Genomic DNA, 24,581 nt, shown 5'->3' with positions numbered 1-24,581 from the left:
TGCATTGAGAGAGGACCAAATCTGTTATCCTCAAACATCGAAAATGACAGTGTGGACAAATTTCTCTTGGAATGGTTTTCCTTCCCCAATGACAAGTAGAATGTTGTAGCGCTAACAATAACCTATTTAAGTTAAGTGACAACTTCTTTCCTGGATGCTTTTACCACTGCATGTAGTTTCTCTTTGGGAGAGGATTGCAACTTCGAGCATCAATAGCTAAACATTGACAGTAAACAAACGGAAAAGAGGGTGCATCAAAATAACAGAACTACTTTTAGTTGCTTTAAAAGAATGATTGGCATGTCATTTAACAACTCCTGAAAGCAATGAGCAATGTACTAATGTGATGGGGGAAAGCACTAGGTAGAAGATGATTCAGGTTTTCGGGTGACCTGCGATGCCTAAATGGTCAGGTGTTTTGGGTGTCTTCGATGAGTTAAATGAAAAATCACTTTTAGATGTTTTTCTTTCAGGACTTATTCTAATTACTCTGAGCTATGAAAATAGGCATAAAAGAAAACACTGCTTTGGGCTCAATAGTTGCTGAAACAAAAAGGCATTTGATTACCAGAAACATCTCAGCATATAACTATTATGGAAAAATAATACTGGTAAGAATATCCCCAAATGTAACCACAAGAGTAAAACAAACATGCTAATCTATTGATGTCCAACTAGAAAAAGCTAACAAAATCTCACATAAAAAATTTCGAAAACTAAAGTAAATTTTTTTAAGTTTAAAATAGAATTCAATCTTTTAATTTATTACAAACTAAATGGTATAGTTAACTTTACTTTTTGATCTGAGAGCATACAATGAAAATGTTTTGAGTTTTTATGGATAAATAGTTTATTTAAAAAAACTTCTGCTAGTTTTCTTCTGCTATTCAACAAAGAAAGCAGTGAAATATAATTCAATACTTTAAACAGAACACATAGAACTATATAAATATGAAAAAATGTAAGCCCAAGTAAAGTTAAAAAAATCTATGAAACGCATTAGATATGCATTACTACTGTTCAAATACTTATGATTTGACCAATATAACTGCATGATAGGCGATATCATTTTTTTTCAGTAAACCCACATATTGTTAAGGTTTGTAAAGAGCTAAGGAATCAGGCTAAGTGAAGAGAAAAACTTGAGTGCTTACTGCAACTTCCAGCAACAATTTTTGTGCATGAAAGTTATCAGCTAAAAACAATTCCAGTATAAACAGGTGACAATGTTGTAAATTACTCTTAAAGTAGGAACAGATATCACCAACTCAGTTCTAGAAATGCAGGAAACCAGCAGACATATATCCACAAAGTTAAAATCATGCAGTAGAAAGTACTAAATCAGTCACATAGTAAAGGTTAAAATTAGACTACTGTAATTTCGGGTAGATAAGCCATGGCTTACACATGCTTAAAAGCTGAAAATTAAAGTCTGCAACGTATCTGAGGAAATTTTATTTTTCCTCTGTCCTCGAAACTTTGCTAATTCAGATCACAAGTTATGCACAAGTGAAACAGTAAGAATTCGCTGCAATATTCTAACCTCTGATTGCACTAAGGCAGTGCAATAAGTTCAAACTTACCTAACTAAGATAGGTGGCACTCTCTGTAAAGTAACCATAATACATATACTTTCCAATAAATGCCATGGTTTTGCCCACACTTTCCTATGACTTTTTGCTTTAATGGAAAAAGCTACATTTACTTGCTAAGTGCTGTGTTCATTCTTACATGTGTTTACTGCTTTGTAGCTTGCTTTTTGCTTGCCTTATCATTTGTACTTTAAAAAATATTATTATTATTATGACTCCTACTCGAAGAAAAGTTATACAGTTACTTTTAAGCTTTCGATAGAGAAGAAGTGATCGAAATTGAAAATTGTGCTGCGGCTAAAGTATTTTAAGTTGACAAGCAATGCATTCGGCGGGTGAAGTCCGAACAAGATGAATTAAGAGAAAATGCCTAAGAATAAAAGATCTCGTCAAACTGGTACCATAGCCTGGCTTGTCTAGAAAGACAATTTAGAGATATGGACAATAGACCAGAGAGAAAGTGGATTATCAGTATCAACAGTTAGAATTTGCCTTCAAGCAAATGTAATAGCTCGACAAATGGGCATTAAAAATTTTGTTGGAGGACATAATTGGTTTTTCAGGTTCATGAAGTGAAAGAAATTATATGTATAAATAAATTAAATTAAGTGTATGTGTACCTAATGCTAATTTAAATGTTTTAATGCTTATTTAATGTGGTAACAATATGATAAAAATTTTAGACAGCTAGATAAAATGTTTATTCATGTAAACAGTAGGTAATTTCAAAGCATTTTATTATATTAATTTCTTAAATAGGACATCAAGGCTTCCCCTGTTGACAGACTTAACGCCCTCATTTTGCCTCTGAACCCGCTACTGCACCCATCAACCCATCGATAGCTCCAGGTCCCACTGGGGAGGGAGTACTGTCTCTTTGGGAACCTATGAACTAGATAGTTCTATCTATAACTGTTGCATAATGTATAAAATGTCAGTTACTTTCTATTTTTCTGCTTCTTATTTATTACAAAATATGATGAAGAAAACAATGATTTTTCATAAATAATATGTTTATACAAATTTCATCAATATTGCTTTAGAATTAGATAAGAAAAATATTATACCTGTTTCCCAGCACTATTATAGAATGATAATGATTGTCCCCAATCTACTACAGCAAGAACTGTGTCATTATTATCCCTACCAAAATAATGATATCATTAGTGAATAACACATTTTATAACACATTAGTATTAACATATTAGTGAATAACACATTTGTAAAGAATAAAATGATACATATGAAAAATACAGTAACTTCTAGATTCTAATGACCAGTCTTAAATTTCAGCACTATTAACGGAAAAGATATCTAAATGTTAATAAAATATACAGGGGAAGTTCAAATATATCTAGCAAATATTTTTAATAACTAATTTTAATTTATTAATGACAATAATGCATTTATTTAAATTAGTACTCAGAAAAGTGTAATCCACGGATTCTAATATGTACACCTATTTTCAGTGGCATTTATATGGCAGCAGATGTGGGCCTTGACTATAGGTTGTTTTTACTTGACTGTAGGTTGACTGTAGGTTGTAGGTGACTGAAGTTGACTGTAGGTTTTTTTTTTTTTTTTTCATTACCTATACAATGAGTACATTACTACTTAACAAATGAGTACATTATGTACATGCTTATTATGAAAGTACAAATACTGCTTTTTACTTAAAAACATTCTACAAGCTTTGATATCAATAGCAACTCTGCTAGATCCGACTACCATTTTTATTTTGCATGCAAAATGGTATGCAATACTAAGCTCAGGAGAGGCAGAATGGATGCATCTCTGAATTATGATGGATCTATCTAGGGTCTGATTCCTAATGGTAACTGCATAGTGTTCATACGTTTTTTTTTTCATAAGTAAGAAATTAGTTTCTGATTGTAAGGCCTTTGTGCTACTCTCTTATAGCAAACTGCTCTTGATTGCTCTGGTATTGTCAAATGCACTTAACATGCGATATTCATGTTTTACTGTTTGAAGCACATGAAGGGTATCTGCTTATGAGGGAGGGATGACTTTGGGGAACACTTTCTAGGGGAAAGTGGCTTGTATTCATCTTGCACATGAGAAAAACCATGAAAACCAACCCAACTCATTTACCAGGTCTCAAATTTAGGTGAAACTGCTGGTACTGAGCAGTCTTAGGTGCTATATTTATAATACACATCACCTAAGCATGAATGAATATATAACAATCTATGAACCATGAACTTTTTAGAGGAATCACGACTGGCCCATCTGAAAGACAAGATTTATTCCTAAAAATCCCTGATTTGAAATACCCCAATACCGAATTAAGCAAATATATATATATCATATCCCAATCATTTCACATCCAAAATATATACATATTCAGTTGGCTCAATGTATTTTTCACCACATCACATATAAAAAATTTCTTAGTGTATCAATAAGCTTAAGAGAAGGTTCATTGCACTGTAAAATATTTTCCCAGGATTTCTTAAAAGAAATTTAATTAGAATTTTCTTATATTGGCATGTATGGTTATATCATTTACTTTGAAAATTTTTACTTCATCTCTGGGGGGGGGAAGCTAAAAAAATAAAGTAGTAAATTTGAAATAAATTTACTAGCATTGTACAAAAAAAATTCCCATTTAAAAAAAAACACACAGAACTTCATCTCTACAAGGAAGAAAAACATACTTTAGATCTTATGGATTAATTAACAAAAAAAATTATTACGTTAACCTTGATTTCTCAATTGATTTAGCTGTTACATACTGAAAGAGCTTATAAATAAAGCTCTTTCTTATCATTTATGGCTTGCTCATTTATGCATTTATGGTTTGCTCATATAATTTATGTTTAACTTCCTTAACCCCTTCGTGACAGCACATTGCTGAACTAAAACCCCTCTGCAGACAGATGTGTCACATATGCAGCAGTCCCAAATGTCGCTAGCAGCCAGGTGATGCAATGGTGCATCACCGCTTACGTTGATCTTCCAGACTGTTGCATATATGCATTCTCAAACACACACATTCTTTTAGAATTTGTTTTAAATTACTAGATGACACTTTGTGTCTACTACAGTTAGATTATTTGAACATATACATTTTTGATCTTGTGTCCACGAAGTATTTTCTAATTCTGGTTATTTGTTTAGATGTACGAGCAGATGATATAAAATAAACAAAATCCAGCTGATGCACAGTTGGTTTCACGTAAATAAACACTGAACAGTTTTCGATGCTTCAAATTAATTTTTTTCCCATGGAAAGACAGAGTGGAGCAGTGGTTTTAGGAACTCTGGTTTGTATATTGTTTGCATATTCTTTAGATTGTAAATATAAGTTTTTTGCACCAGGTAGTAGAGTTAAACTAATAGTGCGATGTCTAAGAGAAAGCAGTTTTTTACAGAAGAGGAGTAGATTTGAATCGTAAAGCCCGTGAGTGTTCCTTCAAGCCTCATGAGTGACTATTTTGACAAAACTTTAGATTTAAGTGAAAATAGCGATTTTGATACCAAAACTTTTTCAGAGACTGAATTGGAAGTTTGTTTTGCTTTCACCTCAGAATCCAGCAGAACAGTGGCTATTCCATCACGAACACAATCCGTTATGTAACTGAAGCCTTATGAATTCACGGAAATTGCAGAAGTAAACTTAATTCAAAGCTATGAAAATGATATTGATTTTTTCACCCTTTTTTATATTAGTTGAAGAAACTAGTAATTTCTATGAACAAAAGATGAGTGAAAAATCCATCTTCATCCAAAATCAACATACTTCTCTAGATATGCCTAAAATGAGGGAATTCCCAGGATTCATTATTCTGCTGGGATAGAATAATTAAAAAGTTCAACCTGAAAATGTATTTCATAACTAATGAAATGCCAGTGAGTAGATTATTACACACTTTCTGCTTTCTGAATCATTTATGCTATAATATTTGATCATACATTTCATTATTTTGTTTGTTTGGAGAGAGATATAAGTAAGTTTTTTATGACATTTCATCCAGATGAGTCAAATATTTAATTTGATCATACATTTCATTATTTTGTAAATGTGTTTAGATAGATATAAGTAAGTTTTTTAAGACATTTCATCAAGATGACTCAAATATTTAGATTTTAAATAATTTTTTTCGGAATCTTTCGATATTCTGTATTTATGATTATATTAGTGTGAGATACCATTACAGAACAAATCAAAACATTTAATAAAAATATTTTTAATGAATTTCTTTTAAAAGTTAGGCTAGCGATGCGAAATATTCCATCTTGCAAGATTGTACTACTGGAACAACACACCATCTGCAAGATGAGTTGCACTAAGCAGCATGCCACCTTGTCACAGGATTAACAGCTAATGCATATAAGATACACACATCCTGAAGAGGTTAAAGAATTTTCTCTTGAATTACAAAACAAAATTAAATGTTTAATGCAAGAAGCTTCTTTTCCAAACTGTCTCAACATTTGATGCCTTTAAGATTAATAATTTCAAGTTTTATTGGCAAAATAGTGCTGATCAGTTGGTATCATACAGACTGGCACAATCATTCATATTGTCAATTTTCAAAGACTATTTTCAAAACACAATGATACGTCTGTAACAAAAATTTTAGGTAGATGCACCTTAATTTTTGCCAACATTTTATGCACATATTTGAAACAGTAGCCTTTCAGACATACAAAAGTTGCTCTACCATGACTTTCCAGAAATTCTACCATTCCAAAAATTAAATCTTGTTTTAGGCTAAAAATGCCAGTTTCCTTATAACATTAATCAACCAAACACATATTTACAATTTCTCCTCAGTGGTTTACACTTTATTTGCAACTGTTATTATTTTTCTAATTTTCTCAATAATAACGTTTTCTTTTATTATTTCTCTCGTACTTTCATTATCAAACATAAAAAATGGCAATTTTTATTTAATTCCAGAGTGAAAAAATTTTTAATTAGCTGGCCCCCAGTATAGAGAGCATTTAAATAATATTGTTGCAAGCGTACGGGCTCGTAAAAGATTGAATGCACATAGGTTCGATGAAGGGTTAATAAAATTTATTTTATGAAAATAAATACTTTCAAGTTTTAGAATTTTCCGCAGAAATAATCATACAGGTGTCCACAGTATCACAGAGTACAATCAGTACTTATGCTTCAAACTACTAAGAACATTAAATACAATACAATGCAAAGCACATCTAAAGAGAAAGCTAAGCCATAAATATCTCCGACCTCATGCTGAACTAAACAACTCAAAGCAGATGCTCTCTCTCCGGCATTATATAGCTTTCAACCGGCTGCCAAGATATTTCTAGTACTTTCTGGTTCTCGAAATTACTGGAAAGCAATATTAGGGTTACAAATTACGGTTACAGCTAATACAATGGTAATTACATTTATTCAATTGTAATACTTATCATAGTGATACAGGGACCGGACCAAAATGACGGCAAATTTGGCAACTTTAGCCATATATCTATTTACTCAATGTTAAATGGACTTGCCCCTGTATTTTTCCAGAATAGCTCCTCTCAAGATTTGCCGTGTTACATTACAAAGAAAAATACAATTTCACACATACATGCACTAAAATTCCCTATCTATGTACAAAATTCATAGCAATATAAAAATTTTGCCTAATCAGTCTATGAATAACTGCCAAGAAGTTTCAAAGTGCAGACAACATACTCTCCTGTTACATATTAAGACTTTTGAAAGCCTTAAGGAACACTGAAGGAAAAGGTAATCTTTTGTAACTTGGAGGTAAAAGAGCAATATATTTTTATTCAACGACACATAAACACAGAACAACTACTCCAACCACATTTATTGCTTTGGAAAGCAATATAAACAAGAAAGGACTGCCCAACTAAATTATTAAAATAAACAGCATTTCCAAAAAAACCAGCTAAAACTGCACATAAAGAAATGTATAACTCTTAAATGATATTCTTCTGTAAAGAATATTATTCTTTGTAAGTTTATTAACATAAAGTATCATAAGCACCCTTCTAACAAGAATTTTTCATGCATTTATAATAAAATGAAAATAAGTTTTTAATATCTACTTTAAGATACAATTATTTGTAAAAAATGGCAAAAGATTTAATGCAACTGCAAAAAATAATCTGATCCTGCTAAAGGAAGTTTATCTCTCAAAATCTATTGAGCATTTCTAATGAAATCAATATAAAAATGTTAAACATTTTAAGCTCTTAATATGCATGTTAACATTTTCTTGCACAAAGAATGCTTACTTAACAGGGCTCCAACAAACTCCCCAAACTTGAGATCCAATACCACCTGGTCTTTCAATTTTCACCCTTTCATCCCCATTCTGAAAATGCATAATATAAATATATTGTTTAAAAAACACATTAAATACTTATTCAACACATAGTCTTTACTTTGTTTCTTTAAATACAAGTAAGCATTCTGATCAGGAGAAAAAATAGTTACATATTTTCCCATCAACCATTTTCACCAAACACTGAAATTTAGAACCAATAATGGGTAACAAATATGACATCACAACACACTTGTATTGGCTTCTACAGAACAGAAAGCAGTGAAGCACAGGAATATCCTGAAGTTGCGTGACAAGTGGAACTGATGACAAATATATATAAGTCAAGGCATAGGTATCCTTGGTCATATTTTAATTAATAGGAGCTAAAAACACTTGTTTAGGAAAAGAGTATGTAATAAAGAATGTAGTTTTCATATATATGTATACAAAATAGTGGGTTTGGCAAAATGGTACATTAGAAAACACAATGCAACCATATAACAGTATTTAGTTTCAATATTTCTGGGAATTTATGTTGTGCAAAATTCACAAAGAAGATTATTCTACTCATTTTAAATGCCATTAGTAAATTCGGGATGCCAGAATGATTGATTTAAATTTGAATAAATTTCTAAAATAATCTCAAAGACCTCAAATTTTCCTATCTTGCAGCTTCGCAAGTTACAGAAAATGCCATGTTTTGCTAAATGCATATATTTATATATCACACAAAAAAGAATTAATTTAATGCAAAATACAGGCTTGCTTAACCAAACACAGATGTAATTAAGTTAATAAGCCAGTTTGACAATAAAATCAGCAAAGTAGCTATGCCAGTGACTAATGAAAATTCTGTTTATGTGACATGGAAACATAGACACTAAGAAACAATGCTGAAAAATACCAAAATTCATAAAACATTTGTTGATTACAGAAGTATAAAATATCTGTATCTCAAAGACAGGGATTTTGTCTAAAACTACCAAACTTTTGTCTAAACAAAGTGAAGTCAGTAAAAGCTTCACTTTGGATAGTTTTAGACAAAAAAAAAAAAAAAAAAAAGACTATCAGGTGTTGTGCTGGATCATGTCATTATGAAAAAAACACATTAGGGTTAACTGCTTATATATAGCAACGTTTTCTTGACTACCTGTAATAGAAATTGGTCATATTTACATCTCACATAAAGAAAACCTCGTTAAGCCATCTCACTTAACTGCCAGGAATAGAAACTGGGCAAATCAGCAATGTTTTACAACTATGGCTTAACAGACATTGCTTTTAATGGATTGAATTTTACATGTGGAACTTCTTAAACACATTTAAAAACAACTTGAAGCTAATCATTTTTGCCAAACTATAGAGGTATACTTAGACAATAATAAAATTTGATAAAGAATTTTTCTTCAGGTAATCATCGAGAATTAACTTTCAGATGATTTCTTTTAATGCTTATGAAATGTTTAATAAAGATATTACTCAATGATTTATTTATACATTTAAACAGCATACAGATGTTGCTGTATCTGCTTGCTGACATAAAACTCAAAAGAAAACAAAATTACACTTCACGTGATATATGCTACAATGATCAATTCAAAATAACAGCAGCTTGGACATTAGGGCAAAAATAGCATACACATCCAAACAAAAAAATTAATCAGCAGCTACATAATAAATCTCTTCCAACATACCTTTTGTTTAAAATTAAGAGTTATTCACTGTACACAATGTCTAATATAAAAATTCCTTGTCACTGTATTCCTGTGATATCAAAAGCAAAATAACTGTTTTATTTACAAACACATTTATAAAATTTTACAATACTGGTATTAAAATTTTGGATATAATGGGGTTTTAATGAATAGAAAATTTTTAACTCCTTTGTTTTACCCTTCCTCGCAAAGATATATATCCACTAATGAGACCAAGAGCTAAAATCATTCCATCACAAGTCCAGCTACAACTTGTGATGCGTGCACTTATTCTGTGCTTTGAAACACTTTTTTGCTCTGGAGACCATAAACCTGAAAGAAGAAAAAAGCATTTTGATAAATAAACAATTCATAATTTAAACTAACTTTTTTAATATACAAAATTTTAAAAGTTTGGTTAATCTGCACCATCTAAAGTACCTGAAAAATATTGACCAAATTAGTAAGAATTATTTTTAATTATTATAGGTTTGGTAAATAAATTATTATGAATGCAAAAAACTCACATAAGCTCCATTAAAAATAATTCATTCTTAATAATTCATTAATTTCAATAAGAATGATAAAACTTGAAATCCGATACTTAAGATTCTAGCTCAATACCTAAAAAATATTATTTAAAATAAAAAAGTAAAAAAATATTATTTATTAAATTATGAGAGCTAGATAATATGATTATGTATAAATTTAAGAGAAATTATAAATATTCTGGCTTCTGAGAATACAATTTTGTTGAAACACAAACGAGCAGAAAATCAAATATTAACAAAGATACTGACTTTTATCATCTAATAAAGCCATGTCTTTAAAATTAAATTGAAATCATAGAAATCAAAACAAATATAGACTATAAGTCATGATAGAACTTTACTAGTATTAAGAAGGCTTTTTTTTAAAAAAAAACAATTGTATACAAGTAATAGTGCCAATGAATAATTGAAGCATGTAAGGAAAAAAAAATCAAACCAAATGTCTGTAGTAATTCAATATATTACATTATGATACACTGATCCTCATATTATAAGGCATGTAATATATGGCAATAAAATATACTACAAAGGTTAATGGTGGCAAAATATTACACTGGTGTGTAAAACTTAAGAAACAATGTTAATTTTAATCAGATAGCCATGAAACTGCAGAAGAGGGGTTCTTGCGATCAATAAAATGAACACGCAGTTCAGTAGAAAGTTCATGTGTATGCAAATGTCAGGAACAAAACGTCACAAGCGACATGAGCGTTCGCAAAATGCTTACGGTGGGCGCACTCAACTCAAGACTACAATAAAAGGAAGGATGGATACGCAACTAAAGACATTCGCTGCAAGTAGAAGAGAGTTCTTTCGTGAAATATGGTTAGAAGAAACCACCTGGTGAGACTTTACACCTGGAAGAATGACCGGAAAGCTGAAGGAGGGATTGTAGTGTTACCAGTGTAACTGAAAAGTTCGGAATCAAACAAATTGTCATTTTGTGCACTTGGAAAGTCTTCCAAACCATAGATACAGCTGTTAGAGAAGTTAGTGGTGGCCACCCCAAGAACACAACCGCAGCAGATGACAGATATATCGTCCTACAGGCGAAAAGAGCCCGAAACCAGTCAGCAAGCACCATGGCTCAGCAACTGTGTGCAGCAACGGGGCGACAAGTATCGTGTCTGTGCCCAGATGCCTTCTCAAAGGTGGTCTGTTCGCCTGCCATCTGAAAAAGCTGCATCCCTTTGAAAGTTGGCCGTTGGCGCCGCCCTTTTGAGTGGCGTAAAGAGCACAACAATTGGACATCTCATCAATGGCATCGTGTCCTCTTTATGGAAGAGAGTCGTTTTAGTGCCACTAGCGATTCTGAACTCCAGTTTATCTGAAGGGTGGCCGAGACAGGGTTTCATTACAGTAACAATGTGGAAAGGGACCATTATGGTGGTCTTGGAGTTCTCGACTGGGGAGGCATTATGCTGAACGGGCAGACAGAGCTTCACATTTTTGGCAGAAGTTCTGTAACCGTAGATCGCTATTGTTGGGAGGTAATCCTTGGGTTACTTGAACAAAATTGGTGGGGGTTACTTGAACAACACAAATACATTATACGTAAAAGTGTGATATAATTTGCGAAAAGAAAAGATGTAATATAATAAATTTTAAAAATAATCTCAGAAATTTACATATAGTAAACATGTAGAAAAGTTCAGTATTTTAAAGCAATATGCCATTTGTAAAGTTATAATAATTAAAAACCGTATTCTATGTAACTAGAATGTGATTATGGACATATGGCATCATTTGTAATGTGGCATTAAGTACCATGCGTGGAAGTAAGTAATTATTTTGTGAATAATTTCAAAAATAGCAGAACATGATGAAAGTAGTGCAGAAAAATGCAGAAAATAAATTCATTTTCACATTACCTTTTAAAATTTTTTATTGTTTTTAAACAACAAAAATTGAATTATACCTACCAAATAAAACTGACTCTCTAAACTAGAATTTCTAAGCAGTGAGACAAAAACGAAAGAGAATTTTTGATAATGTCCCTTCTTTCGCACTCTTTGCAATACTAATAAAAGTTAATCAACTGCCAGTTCATTATTTCTTTTTGTTCATAGCATTTAAATTATGCTTTTATTGTTATATATTAATTATCACTGATATCATTCACATCAATATACAATAAACAGTGCTTACCTGAAAATGTAGCACTGATGATGTGTTCTGCGAACAAAACTAAAAAATGGTCGCGAAAATCCTTAAAACAAGCAAACGCAATGCGGACAACAAACTCTTTCGTCAGCTTCCCTTGATAACACTAGATAAGGTATATGAATTCATTGTAGAATATAGTTCAATGATTTCGAAGTATCACATCATTAAAAAAACGCTATAAACTGTTAATATTTTTAATAAAAAAGAAATAACTAAAATTGCAAATGATTAGCATAAAAGAATAATTTGTTTAAAAAGGTTTACTGAAACACATAGCAATGAATCGGGGGGGGGGGAACAAGATCAGCCGGCAACAATACTTCCCATTAAAGAAGAATTTCGTGAGCAAGGACAAGAAAGGTCAGGGTGGGGAAGACTGAGAATTTCTTGTGGTCACATTAAACATTTGCTGTGACGTGTATATAACATCCATGAGAAATTCTCATCCACATTACAATGTGACGTTTCTGCAACGTTGTACCACAGTCAAAAATGTAATGTGAAGAAAATGCAACACAGATGTCACTGCAACGTCATAGCAACTAAGTTTGCTATACAGCGAAGGTAAAGATATCACCCAAATGGATTGGCCAGTGTACTTCCCTGATTTAAATCCCATAAAACATGTGTGCGATACTTTGGGGAGACGCCTTGCGACATGATTACATCCTCTGGGAACATCCAACAACTGAAACAGATACTGATTGTGGAATGGCACTCTTACCTCAAGATCTGTTGGACAATATGGTGCTAAGTATGGAGAGACGGTTCGAAGTAATCATTGCAGTAAGAGGAGGGCACACCCTATACTAAAGAACATCTGCTTGTTGTTCTTCTTCTTCTGCAGACAATCATGTTTAACAATATTGTGAGTTCAATAAATCCTTTTCTTGTTTAATTCTATACTGCATGGGCATCGTATTCATTTTTGAGCTACTATGCTTTCGTCATTGTTTAAATACAAAATGCTGTCTCTCATTTTTGAATTTCATGTTTCTCAGATGATTTCTCATAAAGGGCAAAAAGAACACCTGTTGCTTAAGTTTTGCGCACCAGTGTAATTAAACATAATGTTATTGTCAAAAAACAGATAAAAATTTTTAGTAGTATGTTTATTGCTTTTAAAATGCAAAACTATTTTAGAGACATTACATTAAATGGGCTGTACTCAAAGAGCTAGTTTTACTTTGCCCAACTGCAAGGAAACCGAAATAAAGAACCATCAAATATAAATATCTCTTGGAATGTCAATATCTGTCTTGGTAGTGTTATGTAATATAAAGCCCCCATCCTCTGAAGAAACAGAAAGCCATCAATACTGATTTTTATAGCAGCAAAATACGTTATAAAATATGTATTAATTATATATAATTATTTCATACAACTGCTGGTGTGTTTAAGCAAATATTTACATATCATGAAATAAAACAATCAACATGAAAGTGTAAAAAGTAGCACATAGCCTAAAATAGTTTGCCCTCAATACTTATTTTGACCAGTATAATAATATACAATTAGAAAATAAAAGTAGTATAAAAATGAGTTTTAAGCAAATCTAAAAGCTCAACAACAAAAATAAATGTATACATAAACATACCAAAGAGAAATATTTATATCATACTTTGTTTTCCATTCTGTATTCAGAGTTTTAGTTATTTTCAAATCGCAAAATCAAATTTTACAAAAATTTAACAACAAAGTTTTACACAAAGGTTAAAAAAAAAAAAAAAGTGTACCAAAATCTGTGCAAGCACAGCTGGCAAGTTGATCTGACACTGGATTGTACGAAAGGCACTGCACAGCGTCATGATGCCTATAAAAATAATAAAAGAGCATTTAAGAGTTCTTAATATTTACTAATTATATAATTAAACATCAAAATGCACTTAGTTTATTGAAATTTACAGAATAAAATGCGAGATTCAGAATCCTTGGAAATTCGATGATTCTGAAATTTTCCAGATTTTAGATCATCAAATTCAAATCTAGTAAGATGAAATATAGAAATTATAAAATTTAAGATAAGAAATAATTGTTTATGAAATAATGAAGCATTTACTTAGGTAATCAAATGTTAAAACAAAGGTCATTTTATTATATATTTCTTTCAAAAAAATATTTGTTTGAAAGCAATGTATGTATTAAGTTCTTTCATTTTTTCATGATTATATTTTCTCCTTAATTTTATAGACAGACATAATCTCATGTTCCGTTACAAAATTCTACTGTTCAAGTTCTGTAATTGCTCTGTCAAGAATTCCCACTAAATTGCCAATCAGAATCTCTCAATTCTCATAATTTCTTTATCACTTTCTTTGCAATTAGTAATGGTATTTTTTTAATTTAAATCCATTAACCCTTTAACTGTCAAGTTATTTTGATGATTTGGGTACACAAAATTGTCAAATTTTTCCCGAGATACAGTCAAGTTTGACAAAAAGATGAAGCCGAAATAAACGTCTTCCGATATATATTCGGGTATAACAATACGATGCACTCAAAAAAAAAATTACCCCGAGTAATACTCGGGCGTGACATTTTCGAACACCAGTGCTGTACCCGAGATTATCTCGGGCATGACAGTTAAAAGGTTAAAGGAAAAATTTTGACTTTTGCTTGTTACATCCAAAAAACTTCAAACTTGCAGCTATTGAAATCACCATCATCCCCATCACCATTAAATGTGGTAGTTAGTCATAAATAATGCCAAGCATTATTTTAATATCTGCAGATCCATCCTTTCATGACTTTGCAATGCTCCTCACAGCAGATTTTAATAGTTTTTAAATGTTTTAATGGTCAGAAAATTTAGCAGAGATTTCTAAAAATGCTATTTCATATCTGCATTTCAGCACACACAATCTCCAATATTATTGGCTGAATGAAGGCTGTACAATTTGGAGAAATAATAAAATGACTTGCAAATCACTTGCAAAAATAATAAGCTGGATTAAATCAGAAAGTTAAGAAAGAGTGCAATTTGCTGTATTAACTTAAGTTTTTCTCATCTTTCCTCCATCACTGCTGTTGTGGCATCAAAAGAAAATCAATATTAACAATATCCCCTTCCAAACAAATATGTATTGAGGCTTCACTTATTGTTTAGAATCAGACTGAAAAAGGCTAACCCTCCACAACTACTGAAGTGCCAAAACTGTGATTGTGGCCAATGTCAATCAATGCATTGTCACTAGTCCTGATGTGCTTGTATAGCCAGTATGTGCTTGAGGAAAACATTCAGGAACCTCAGTCAGTCCAAAGAAAAATTACATTTTGGCATACCTGCTCTCTGTTGAACAGTATACCCTCTATGTCTATATTTTGTAAGGAAAAAATTCTTTAAAATACTGTGCTAGTGTCCCAAAGGTATTAGGTCATTCTGGATATCAGACATTTATTTAGAATATTAGGTGAATTAGTATTATTGATCTAATAATCAGTGACATCACAATTAGTATATTAGATCATTTTGGATATTGGACATTTAGATTCTGGATGTTTTAGTGTATTACAAAAGCCAAGAACAGTATGGTACAGCATCAGAATTTAAAAACTTTCTTCATTTGAATAAACAGAAAACAAGTTAGTTAAGAATAACTCAAGTAAAACAGGACTTAAGCCATACAGTTAACCTTTAAAAGCTGAAACTGACATAATTTTGATTGTTGCATTTTTGGCAATTTGATAAATTACATTAATGGAATACAAAAATATTAAAAAAAAATTAGAGACAAGAAATTTGATGTATTACGAATATCGTAAAATTCCTTCCAGTTTTGAAGTCCAAATGATAACTTGCTTATCAGCACCACCTGATGCAAATCTTTGACCATCTTTAGAGAAACATATGCAGTAAACTAAGTCAGAATGGCCTTTCAGAGACTGCAACAGCTTCCCTTCCGTATCATAAGCTAATAACTTCGGCCCTGATGCAATAATAACCATAGATCCATCAGGCTTGACAGCTATGTCATAGACACTACAAAAAATTAAATACATTAACAGACAAAAAATTAATACCAAATATTAAACACTGAAACACAATTTATTTGCCCAGAGCTTAGTTCTTGAAGCACTGGGCAGCTGAATTTAGAGGTTACAAAATTTTTACAAGTTACAGAGACATCATGCAGCAAAAATTTGGACTGCAAAGCATACAGTGGTTCACAAAACGCCCAGCTCTGTCCCTGGTGGGCATAGTAAATATATAAATGAAATGCAACTATATAGTAGACTATTTATATTTTTTCAATTATAAATAAGTGTTAACACTATTTTTATTTAATATTTTAGTTTTTTCCAGTAAATATAGCATCACACGTATTAATCTCCTGAGATCCCATCAGTGACCAAATGGTTAAGCTCACTGAATACAGCTCGTTCAACCTGAGTCCAATCTGTTGATAAAGTGATAATTCAAGTTTTTAAGTTTCCTTAAACAGAATTTTTACTCCATGAAATAATATCCATTTATGAGGAATATTAAGTTTGCAAATGAAACTGCTGTGTCTATAAATATTCTAGATTTTTATAACAAGTATAAATCTTGACAGTGTCATATATGTAACTGTATCTTTTACTGCCTTAATCATAATTGTAATATAGAATAGTGGATGAGCAGTGTAGAATAAACGATGTTTGTGTACATCTTGGTAATAATCCAACATTACATATAAAAAAACAACACATGGCACAGTAGATTAAAAAAGAAAATATTTTTTGAAGAACCATGCAGCGTCCCTAAAGATATTCTAAACAAAAACATGATGGGAAGTTCTTTACAGTGAAATCGAAACTTCTATGCTGGTAAGTGCATTGTTTATTTTTATTTGAAGTGGCTAAAAATACGTATATATAAACTATTTGGTAGTTTTAAATTAAATATGGATGGATTAAAACCACCAAGTAATCTAAATTTCAAAGGTAATTTAAGCGAAAATTGGAAGAAATGGAAACAAAAATTCCAAATTTATATGTTAGCGTCTGGTGGTATTACTAAATCACCTGAAATTAAAGTAGCTATTTTATTGCATATTATTGGTGAAAAAGCACTTGAAAAGTTTAATACTTTTAATTTAAGAAGATAAGAAGAATGTTGACAAAGTAATTGAAGCTTTCGAAAATTTTTGCATACCGAAAGCAAACGAAAGTGTTGATAGACATATATTTTTCTGTCTGTTATTACTAAAACATAGTCTTATCATTAAATATCATTAAAATAAAAATACTTCCTTCACTCATCCCAGATACCGAGCAATCCAGAAAAACTAAAGACAAAACTTGCTCACTTACCTGGGTAGTGTGATGTTGAATCTGTAATAAAAACTCTAATATGTTGATTTATTTAATTATATTCTCTCTATACTACAAAATATATACATTTTTTAACAATTGTCGGGAAATTTTTCTGGCCCCGAAAGTTATTACACACTTAATCAGTTCACGTCACGAGGTCGAAAGGGGAAAAACCCTTTTTTTCTTCCTACTTCAATGACAGCCAACGCCATCTGTGTCTCGTACATCAAAATGAAGAGATTTGTTTTTAATATTTGTTAGATACAGCTAATCAGTTTCACAACACTCCCACCTTTTTGATTTTCAGAAGGAAAATCAAATAATGGTATCCTTAGTACAGGAACACACTTCTAGAGGGTACAGTTTACGTACAGGACGAATCAGTATGCCATTTCTAGTTTTCACTTTTACATCTCTTACACGTCCATCTCTGCTTGTACAAAGTTCTTGGACACGAGCAATTGGCCAGTTCACTCTTTTAAGGTTCTCACAACCTATTAGCACGATGTCTCCAACTTTTAATTCACAGTCCGTCTGTCCATGCTTTTGTACTAACTGTCCAAGGTACTCCTTGCGGAAACGGCTACGAAATTGTTCTCGAAGTTCCTGGCAGAAACGCTGACGAGCCAAGAGTTTATTTCGATCTAAAGCATCCAAATCTGCTGTACCTGAAACCTTAATGTCCTGTAAGAACATGGAAGGCGTTAATGGTAGAAGATCCTCAGAGTCATTTGACACATAAGTTAGTGGTCGACAGTTTATTACGGCTTCCACATCACAGATGACGGTGAGTAACTCTTCGTAATTGACTGCAGCTTGTCCTAAGACTCTCACAATCAAATTCTTGGCTGTGCGGATTAGACGCTCCCACCATCCGCTCCACCAAGCAGCAGTGGGCGGAATGAACTTCCAAGTGATGGGATGCAAAGTTTCCTGAGCAATTACCTTTACCCAGTCAACCTTTTTCAGCAATGCAGATGTACCGACGAAATTTGTGCCGTTGTCTGAATAAACTGTAGATGGCCGACCTCTTCTGGCTATGAACCGACGAAACGCTTGAATGAAGCATTCGGTACTTAAGGATGTCACTAGTTCCAAATGTACACATCTATATACAGCACACGTAAACAGTACTACCCAGGCTTTGTTTTTATTTTTTAGAATCAGAGGGCCACATAAATCTATGCCGGTAACTTCAAATGCGAAAGCATCTCGAACTCTGTCTAATGGTAATTGAATGGGTGCAGTAGTTGGAGGTTTTGCTGAAAATCGTTTACAACGGACGCACTGTTTCACCACCGATCTAATTCGGCGTCTTGCACCAATGATCCAGAATTCTTCTCTAATTATAACAGTTAATGCTTGTACGCCGGCATGAGAATACTTTAAATGGTAATCTCTAATTAAACAGTCAACAATATAATGCTTAGAAGGTAATAAAATCGGGTACCGGAATGCATAAGAATCATCTCGTTCGGTGATTTTTGTTTTTACTCTTCTTAAACCACTCTGATCTCGTACGGTCAAAAGACCATTGATGGAGTCTCCAGTCTCTGGAAAACTCTCCCCCTGAACAAGTGAAAGAAGTATAATTTTAGATTCCTTTATCTCGGAAGCAGACAGAAAAGGCTCTTTATTTACAATTTTCTTTTGACAATTTTTGATAAATCTCTTTATCCAACCTAAAACTCTTAACATTTTTGAAAATTTAGAGAACTTCTCACACCACTTAACTTTATCCGCTTTTGTAGTTATACTAAGATTTACATTTAAATTTATGCCTTTCCTGCGCTCTGAAAAAACTAAAGTTTCATTTGGCTTAACCTCTAATTTTGGCCAGCTATCTCTAGGGTTTTTGAGCCAAACAGACCCTCTCCACCAATTTAATTCGAAAAACTGATCAGGGGAACAACCACGAGAAGGTAAATCAGCTGGGTTAGAATGACCCTGTACATATGACCACTGATTTGCTTTAGTGAAAGCGCAAATTTCCTTCACGCGATTGCCCACAAAAGTCCCCCACGCATCATTTCTTTGAATCCAAGATATGGCCGTGGTGGAATCGGTCCAAAAATATTTCGGGATGTCATCCAATGTAAGAGCTTCTGTCACATATTTGGAAAGACGCATGCCCAAAAGACAGGCCATAAGTTCTAGACGGGGAATAGTAAGTTCTTTTAAGGGTGCGACTCTTGACTTAGCCATTACAAAACTGACTAATGTTTCTTCTTTAGTTTCGCATCTCAAAAATATTACCGTGGCATAAGCATGCTGGCTAGCATCACAAAATACATGAAGTGTCCAGGAACTTCTATCTCCAAAACCTATACGTCGCGGTATTCTCAACTTATTCAAAATTTGTAATTTATTATACCACCTCGAAAATTTACTTTTGATACTATCTGGTAATGGAGTATCCCAGTCTGCTTTTATCGCCCAAATTTCCTGTAGCAGTAACTTTGCAGGCAATAAAACAGGTGTCAAGAAACCCAAAGGATCAAACATTGTCTGCGTTACTGACATAACCTCTCTTTTAGACAAAATATCCGAAACCAATACAGCCTTAATTTCAATATAAAGGTTATCTTCTATTCTGTCCCACATAATTCCTAAAACTGGTACAGAATTCTCCAATGTGGACTCAGTGCACAAAGTACTTTGGGTTAGTTCCACATCTTTTTCTACTGGGCCATAGGTCCACATACGTAAGTCCATTTTTGCTTCAGCTAATATTTCAGTAGAAGATTTCACAAAATTCACAAGCTCCTTTTCGTTATCAACAGAAGTCACACAATTATCAATATAAAAGGATTTATTTAATTTCTGAGCAATAGAACTTTGTTCCTTTGGTACTTGTGCCAAATGAACTGAAATAACCGCTCCTAATAGAAAAGGGCTAGACTTTACTCCAAAAACTACCCTCGTATGGCGGAAAACCTTCAGTACATTATCTTTCTCCCACCATAAAAATCTTAAAAAGTCCCTATCTTCTTTCCGTAATTCAATCTGTAAAAATGCACGCCGGATATCAGAGGTTACGCCAATGCATTTTTCTCTAAATCTTAACAAAATTGAAGGGATTTCTTCTATTAAATTTGGTCCTTTTACTAAGTAATCATTAAGGGAGGGCGATCTATTAACTTTACATGATGCGTCAAAAACAGGTCTTATCTTAGTTGAGACACTGTCTGGTTTAAATACTGGGTGAAGCGGTAAGTAGTGCCCTTTATAATTCAGTTCATTGTCTGGTACTATTTCAATTACACCCTCCTCCATCCATTCATTAAAAATTCTATCATATTCTTCATATTTATGTAAAGACTTGAGTTTTTGGGTGACACTGAACAATCTTTTTTCTGCTACATGACGATTTGATGGCAATTCTGTGTTATATACTAACCAAGGTAATCCGACACAATAACGACCATCTTCGTTTCTGGAAAGAGAGTTTAAAAATTGTTCGTGGGCAATTTCTTCCTCAGCAGCGTTAGTTGAATTCTGGTGAGCATCTAATATTCCGATCGTTTCTAAACTCCAAAGATCGGTGATTTTAAAGTCGTGATCCACTAAACTTGCACACAAAATGGAAGCATCTTTATCTTTGTGATTAACAAATTCCTCCGATACACCACAAACTGTTCAACCAAGTTTTGTACAAACTGCTGTTAGTCCTCCTTTTAATTGTTTTACTGATCCCGTGAGAATTTTTCCATAAATATCACTACCGATGAGCATTTCTATTTTTGGACAATCTGCTCCCAGATCCGACAACGAAATGTTGTTTTGTTTTAATTCTTTTAATATTGGACCCTTGGGTACCCGAGGTATATCCCCACATATTATGTCTTGATCTAAAAATTCAAATTCTAGATCTGAATACTTACGCGGACTGGCTGAACATAATTTTACCAAATATTTGTTATGCATCTTTGCCTCTGTTCTGGCACCTCCAAATAAAGTAAGAGCAACATTTTCTTTGGAAATAATTGGTAACCCCAATTCAGTGGCTAATGATTTCAAAATATACGATTTCTGGGAACCACAATCTAAGAGTACTCTAACATCTTTATGCTTTTTGACACCAGCTACTCTTACGCGTAGTCATTAAAGCTACGTCAGCGGTACAAGTTTGCCTGGCTGTAGCCGAATGTATGTTGTCTATTTCTGATTTTTCTGTAGGAAGTTCAGTTTCATTATTAATGTCCGGACACAAAATAACTGAGTGTGATTTACCACAAGCAAAACACCTAACAAACTGTTTACAGAACTTTGCCATATGATTTGTTTCCAAGCATTTTAAACAGCATTTTTTCTCCTTAACTTTAGAAATCCTTTCATTAAGAGATAATGAACGCGCATCGTAACAATTTTTACTATCATGCATTTTACCACAAAAAATACATGCATGTTCTCTGGTTGTAAGAAAACCTGTGGCAGTGGGAACATTTCCCTGTTTCTTAAATTTAAATTTACCTTTTGTTTCCCTCTTTGCTTTATCATGATATCCTTCTTTACGACTAACACCATCGAGTCCATTACGCGCCAATTTTAATCTCTCCTCACCCTCCACTTCAGACTTTAAAAATTTCATTAAGTTGGTAAGGCGAGAAAGATCAGTTCCTTCAGGCTGGTTAAAGAGCGAACTCCTTTGCCACGCCTTTAAAACATCCTCTGTGAGGCACGATTCCACCATCGGAAATAACCACGATGTGTTTTCGCTCGATTTAAGACCTAAAGACTCTAAGGCTCTCAACTGAGCTTCAATTTTATCATACAGTTTATCAAGAGGTAATTTATCCTTTTGATCTGCCTTCACATTAGAAACAATTAATTTAATTAGTTCCCTAACATACACTTCTACTAATAATTCAGGTTTCCCAAAACGTTCCTTCAAAGCTAAAACAGCTTTATCTTAATTTTCCGAAGTCACCGGATAGCTTTCAATGAATTCTTTAGCACGTGATCCAGGCTTCATACACTGAATCAAACAGGAAAATTTGTCACTTTCATATAAATCAGGGTCAGTGTGAATTTTCTCAAACTGCGACCAAAACGGTAACCAATTTATCAATTCCCCATCAAACTTCTTAAGTTCGATTTTCGGAAGTCTATATTGTTTAATCTTACTACAACAAATACCAGCACCATCATTTGGTCTTGTTTCTAAATTGATTTCATCTGAAAATTGCAATTTTTCATTAATTTGCCGAGTTAGTGTTATGAAATCATCAGAATACACCTCGCGACTTTCGATTTCTTTAGTAACATCATCCTCTAAAGTTTTCCCGTCTTCAGCTAACAAATCAAGAATTTTATCATCTACATTTTTTATATCTGAATATACATTTTGTAGTTTAGTAAGTTTATCTCGTACTAAATCTACAGAAAAATCTTCTTTTACTAATTCCGTTGTTTTTGCAAAAGAAGTGCATAAACCTGCCCGTTTAAGTTTCAGAGCCTTTAAAGCTTCCATAGTTAACTTTCAAAATAAAACAAACTGCTTTACAAAAAATAGTTTCGAATTTAAACTTAATTATACTTTAATACATCAAAAACTATCTATAACCCTTAAAATATTCTTTTTTAAGTTTATTTCTTAAGAGTCCTGTCACGGGACGCCACTTTTTGTTATTACTAAAACATAGTCTTATCATTAAATATCATTAAAATAAAAATACTTCCTTCACTCATCCCAGATACCGAGCAATCCAGAAAAACTAAAGACAAAACTTGCTCACTTACCTGGGTAGTGTGATGTTGAATCTGTAATAAAAACTCTAATATGTTGATTTATTTAATTATATTCTCTCTATACTACAAAATATATACATTTTTTAACAATTGTAGGGAAATTTTTCTGGCCCCGAAAGTTATTACACACTTAATCAGTTCACGTCACGAGGTCGAAAGGGGAAAAACCCTTTTTTTCTTCCTACTTCAATGACAGCCAACGCCATCTGTGTCTCGTACATCAAAATGAAGAGATTTGTTTTTAATATTTGTTAGATACAGCTAATCAGTTTCACAACACTGTCGAACACAACATGTAGGTGAATCGTTTGATGATTTCTTAACCGATTTAAAGAAATTAAGTAGCAACTGTGGATTTGCAGAATAAAAAGATAGTTTAATAAGAGATAGAACTGTCTAAGGCATTAACAGATACACAGAAGAATTATGCTCAAATTGAAAAGGAAACTTTAGCTATTGTATTTGCGTGTGAGAAATTTCACCAGTATATATTTGGAAAATACATTACTGTGGAAAGTGACCATAAACCACTGGAATCAATTTTCAAAATTCCTTTAAATAAATGCCCTGTAAGATTACAAAGAATGCGTATAAGATTACAGCCATATCAGTTTGAGATAAAATATAAACCAAGAAAAGAACTTTTTATAGCGGATGCATTATCAAGATCATTCACTGATAAAGGATCTGATTTCTTTGAAGGAGACATAGAAGCTCATGTTGGATTGGTTGTAGAATGTATACCAATGTCTAAAGGTAAAATGGAAGTTTTTCAACTGGAAACAGAAAAAGATGAAGAACTACAAGTTTTAAGAAAATTAATTAAAACTGGATGGCCAGATGAAAAATGTATGGTTCCAGAACTGGCAAAACCATATTTTAACTTCAGAGAAGAACTATCAGAAGCAAATGGATTAATATTTAAAAATTCCTGTGTCGTTGTACCAAGAAGTTTACGAAAAGATATGTTAAGCAGAATTCATTATGGTTATTTAGGAGTAGTAAAATGCAAGATCAAAGCAAGAGAAATATTATATTGGGCAGGAACATCGAAAGAAATTGAAGATTTGGTACTGAATTGTCAAACATGTTTAAGTTTACAAAAAGCTAATACTAAAGAACCAATGATATCTAAATACCTAATGGTCCATGGGAAGTATTGGGAACAGACCTCTTTTACTTTCAAGGAAAGAATTATCTATTAGTTATAGATTATTTTAGCAAATATGTTGAAATTGGACATTTGGAAGA

The 24,581-nt window shown here is 32.6% G+C and overlaps 1 protein-coding gene across 3 annotated transcripts in view; it reads right to left on the bottom strand.

Moving 5' to 3' along the window:
* Oseg1 (intraflagellar transport protein Oseg1) overlaps positions 1–24,581 on the bottom strand; it is a 142,774-nt gene that overhangs the window by 104,549 nt on the left and 13,644 nt on the right. For all 3 annotated transcript variants that reach the window (XR_004757012.2, XM_035351497.2, XM_085808392.1), the window contains exons 2-6: positions 16,036–16,263; positions 14,021–14,097; positions 9,767–9,900; positions 7,842–7,921; positions 2,660–2,735 (exon numbers count right to left, since the gene is read on the bottom strand). Coding sequence is in view for 2 of the 3 variants with exons in the window: in XM_035351497.2 (XP_035207388.1) it covers positions 2,660–2,735; positions 7,842–7,921; positions 9,767–9,900; positions 14,021–14,097; positions 16,036–16,263 (595 nt within the window). In the remaining variant the exon portion in view is untranslated. The remainder of the gene's footprint in view (positions 1–2,659; positions 2,736–7,841; positions 7,922–9,766; positions 9,901–14,020; positions 14,098–16,035; positions 16,264–24,581) is intronic.

The sequence above is a fragment of the Stegodyphus dumicola genome, chromosome X1 (assembly GCF_044657685.1).
Source record: "Stegodyphus dumicola isolate Sdum_Otavi_A_Nest chromosome X1, ASM4465768v1".
Lineage (NCBI taxonomy): Eukaryota > Metazoa > Arthropoda > Arachnida > Araneae > Eresidae > Stegodyphus > Stegodyphus dumicola.
Note: the sequence above shows the minus strand (reverse complement) of the source record. Positions and strands in the feature narration are given on the sequence as shown.